A 4,525-nucleotide genomic window follows, 5' to 3' on the forward strand; every position below is an offset into this window, starting at 1 on the left:
TGGATGCTATACCATTTGGTGCTTACATGTTGAGTACTGATATTTCCTCATTGTCTATACTGCCTTTATCAGGATATAATTACCTTCCCTATCTCTTTTAACTAGATCTATTTTTACTTTGACTTTGTCAGATATCATGATTGAGACTCCTGCCTTCTTTTTCTCAGTTGAAGTCCAATAAATTTTGCTCCATCTGCTTATGTTTACCCTATGTATAACTACCTTCCTCATGTGTGTTTCTTGTAGACAACATATGGTAAGATTCTGGTTTCTAATCTACTCTGCTATTTTCTTCCACTTTATGGGTGAGTCCATCCCATTCACATTCAAAGTTATGATTACCACCTTTGTATTCCCCAACATTTTGATTTCTGCTCCTAATCCTGCACTTTCTTCTTTCTCTATTTCCTTCTACATCAGTGTTTTGTTTTTAATCAGTACCCCTAATTCCCACTATTATTTTACTTCCCTTTCTCCCCGCCATCCCCTGAGAAAAGTAAGTAGGTGATAAAAAGGAATACAATTTTTCAGCAGCACCTGGTATATTCACAAAGATTGACCATATACTAGGGCATAAAAATATTGCAAACAAATGCAAAAAAGCAGAGACAATAAATGCAATCTTTCCTGATCATATTGCAAAAAAAATAATAATTAGTATATTGTAATTTTTTATTATAATAATGGAGAGGCAATTAAAAATTAATTGAAAATTAAATAATCTGATTCTCTAAAAAAAGAACAAATCATAGAAATATTTAATGATTTCATTTAAAAAATAACAATGAGAAAACAACATATTAAAATTTTGAGGAGACTGCAAAGGTAGTACTCAGGGGAAAATTTATATCCCTGAGTGCCCATATTAACCAAAAAAAGAAAGAGAAGATTATTGATTTGGGCATAAAATTTGAATAAACTAGAAAAACAACAGATAAAGACCAAATTGGAAATCCTAAAAATAAAAGGGAAAATTAATAAAATTGAAAGTAAAAGATCCATTGAACTAATATATAAGATTAGGAGTTGGTATTTTGAAAAAACAAATAAAATAAATAAAGTTAATCTAGTTAAGAAAAAGAAAGAACAGAGCCAAATTAACAGTATCATAAATGAAAAAGAGTGATTTCACCTCTAATTATGTAAAAATGGAGATTTGAACTCTGGACTTCAATCCCCAGGGGTCCTTTCTCTAGTTTCTTTCTCGAGATGCCCTCTAATCTCACTGAGATTTCCACCTGGGTGAGATCAAAATTTCTATTTAACTGGCTGTAAAAGCCTACTGAGTTCTCTTCCTACTTCCACTTCCAAGCATATGCGTCTCTCATGATGTAAGTGAAATTGAATGGGCCTCTTGGCCCTCCTAGACATGTGCTTTCTTACTTGTATTTTCTTTAATTCTTAATCTTAAATAAACCTCTAAAACATATAAAACTTCTATCAGAGAAACTAATTTTTAACTGCTACAGTTTGGTGTAACCACTTCAGGAAAACAAAATACCTTCAACCTTCTGATCTACTGTTACTAAGTTCAGCTTTTCATAGCTAGTGCCTAGAATTTTTTTAAGCCACATTTCTCCAAGATGCTTTTTTAGAAAACCATCATGATCAGCTCTGGCTTGCAGCCATTCGCTTCAGACTATCTTGAGCTCTTCCCACCGGCCTGGCTGGCTCAGCTCCTGTTCCCAGCATCTGGACCTGTTTGACTCAAATCTCAATCACCTGGTGAGCCTCAGCAAACTCTAGCCTTAGGCCCAGGACTCATTCCTACCAGCTGGTAAAGATGGTAAAGAAGAGAGAAATCCCTACAAAGAAGTTTACACTGATATGTGGGCCTCAGTAGAGCCTGAAGCTGCTGCCTATGCCCCACCTCCACCAGCCAAAAACCCTGAAAGAGCACAGCAGAGAAGCCCAAGATCAAAGAGATCATTGATGAATGCACAAGAGAGCGGCTGGTATATGAGGTGCAGCAGAAGTGCAGGAATATCGAAGACATCTGCATCTCCTGCGGGAGTCTCAACGTCAACCTGGAACACCCCCTCTTCATCTGAGGAATGTGCCAAAACTGCAAGAACTGCTTCTTGGAGTGTGCCTATCAGTACGACGATGACGGCTACCAGTCATATTGTACTATCTACTGTGGGGGTCGAGAGGTCCTCATGTGTGGGAACAACAACTGTTGCAGGTGCTTCTGTGTGGAATGTGTGGACCTGTTGGTGGGACTAGGTGCTGCCCAGGCAGCCATCAAGGAAGACCCCTGGAACTGCTACATGTATGGGCACAAAGTAACCTATAGGCTGCTGCGGCGGCGAGATGACTGGCCGACGCACCTCCAGATGTTTTTCGCCAATAACCATGACCAAGAGTTTGACCCTCCCGAAGTTTATCCCCCAGTCCCAGCTGAAAAACGGAAGCCAATCCGGGTGCTATCTCTTTTCGATGGAATTGCCACAGGACTATTGGTGCTTAAGGACCTGGGGATCCAGGTAGACCGCTACATTGCCTCAGAGGTGTGTGAGAACTCCATCACTGTGGGCATGGTGCGGCACCAAGGGAAGATCATGTACCTGGGGGACGTCCGCAATGTCACCCAGAAGCACATACAGGAATGGGGCCTTTTTGATTTGGTGATTGGAGGCAGTCCCTGCAATGATTTTTCTATTGTCAACCCTGCTCGGAAGGGTCTTTATGAGGGCACTGGATGGCTCTTCTTTGAGTTCTACTGCCTTCTGCATGAGGCCTGGCCCAAGGAGGGCAATGACCGCCCCTGCTTCTGGCTCTTTGAAAACGTGGTGGCCATGGGGGTCAGTGATAAGCAGGACATCTCACGCTTTCTAGAGTCCAACCCTGTGATGATTGATGCCAAAGAAGTGTCAGCAGCGCACAGGGCTTGCTACTTCTGGGGTAACCTTCCCAGTATGAACAGGCCATTGGCATCTACCGTGAATGATAAGCTGGAGCTTCAGGAATGTTTGGAGCATGGCAGCATAGCCAAGTTCAGCAAAGTGAGGACCATTACGACTAGGTCAAACTCCATCAAGCAGGGCAAAGACCAGCATTTTCCCGTCTTCATGAATGAGAGAGAGGACATCTTGTGGTGCACTGAAATGGAAAGGGTCTTTGGCTTCCCAGTCCATTACACGGATGTCTCCAACATGAGCCATTTGGCAAGGCAAAGACTGCTGGGCCAGTCGTGGAGTGTGCCTGTGATTCACCACCTCTTTGCCCCCTTGAAGGAATATTTTGCCTGTGTATAAGGGACATGAGAATGAACTGGGATAGTGACATCTAATCAAAGCAAAACCATCAAGAACAAGAGGATGGAGAGAAGTAGCAGCACCCGGAAAAGAAAAAAGGAATTAAAAACAAAACAAAACAAAACACACACACACACACACACACACACACAAAAACCCACCACAGATATGAAAACATCACCGAGCAAAAGGGTTGGACATCATCTCCTGATTTTTCAATGTTAAACTTTGATCCTATTTTAAAAAATAGGCCCCAGGCCCAGGACTCATTTCTACCAGCTGGTAAAGATGGGAGGCAATTTTCCCTTAGGCTACGATTAGCCTCCATGTGGACTGGGGACAGGGGATCACAGGAGGCAAGAAAGAAAGGGAAAGAAGAAAGAGACTTTTCCAAACAGGAACTTAAAGCATGGCTAATTTAAAAGGATATCTTTTAACTATATTGGTCCTTTCATTAACCTCACATGAGATTCAGGAAAAAAATTCAGCTCCCTGCAACTTCAACTTTGGAGGGGCAACTGAGTGGCTCAGTGGACTGAGAGCCAGGCCTAGAGATGGGAGGTCCTCAGTTGAAATCTGGCCTCAGATACTTCCCAGCTGTGTGGCCCTGGATGGGTCGCTTAAACCCCATTGCTTAACCATTACCAATCTACCTTCCGACAATAGGCATCTAAATGGATAAAAACCCAAGGAACTTTAGAGAGACTGGAGGTTGTATTTTAAGGCATTTCAGACTCCAATGTTTTATAAAAATCTCTGTATTCTATATTGCATTTTACTGATTGCTTTGTTTATGGTTTAACTTTGTGATTTTAAGTTCATATATGACTGCATTCCGTACAATTCTGTTATACTGTTCATTTTAATGTACTGAGTTTTAACTACTGTTATATTCTGTTGCTTTCCCCCTATAACCATGCTGAATGAACAAACATTGAGTAAGCCCATATAAAAAACAGCTTTTCTATTTTTGACTTTGTAAATTGTACCTTTGGAAAATTTAATGTGCTAAATATCTCTACTGACTTTAAGGTTTCTTTAGAAATGATTTTTAGAATTTTTCTTAACAATCTCTGTTCATTTTTGCCTGCCACTAAAACGAGGTGTAAGGCCCTTTCTAGTAGCTGAAGTGAAATACAATTTAACCCCCAACTCCCACATTTCTAAAAATGTGAATGGAAGTTGGACAGTTAATCTCAGGGCATTTGTACCCCTAAAAAGCCTCCAAAAAAAGGGAGCATCTCTCATATAACTCTTCAGCTCACTAC

At 40.9% G+C, this 4,525-nt stretch overlaps 1 protein-coding gene across 1 annotated transcript; it reads left to right on the plus strand.

Moving 5' to 3' along the window:
- The first annotated feature begins 1,604 nt into the window (after positions 1 to 1,604).
- LOC100018212 (DNA (cytosine-5)-methyltransferase 3A-like) lies at positions 1,605 to 3,491 on the plus strand. Its single transcript, XM_056800656.1, is given in 3 exon segments — positions 1,605 to 1,700; positions 1,753 to 1,888; positions 1,891 to 3,491. Coding segments are annotated over 3 exon segments (1,599 nt in total). The 3' UTR covers positions 3,258 to 3,491.
- The last annotated feature ends 1,034 nt before the right edge of the window (positions 3,492 to 4,525 follow it).

Source organism: Monodelphis domestica, chromosome 5 (genome assembly GCF_027887165.1).
Source record: "Monodelphis domestica isolate mMonDom1 chromosome 5, mMonDom1.pri, whole genome shotgun sequence".
NCBI lineage: Eukaryota > Metazoa > Chordata > Mammalia > Didelphimorphia > Didelphidae > Monodelphis > Monodelphis domestica.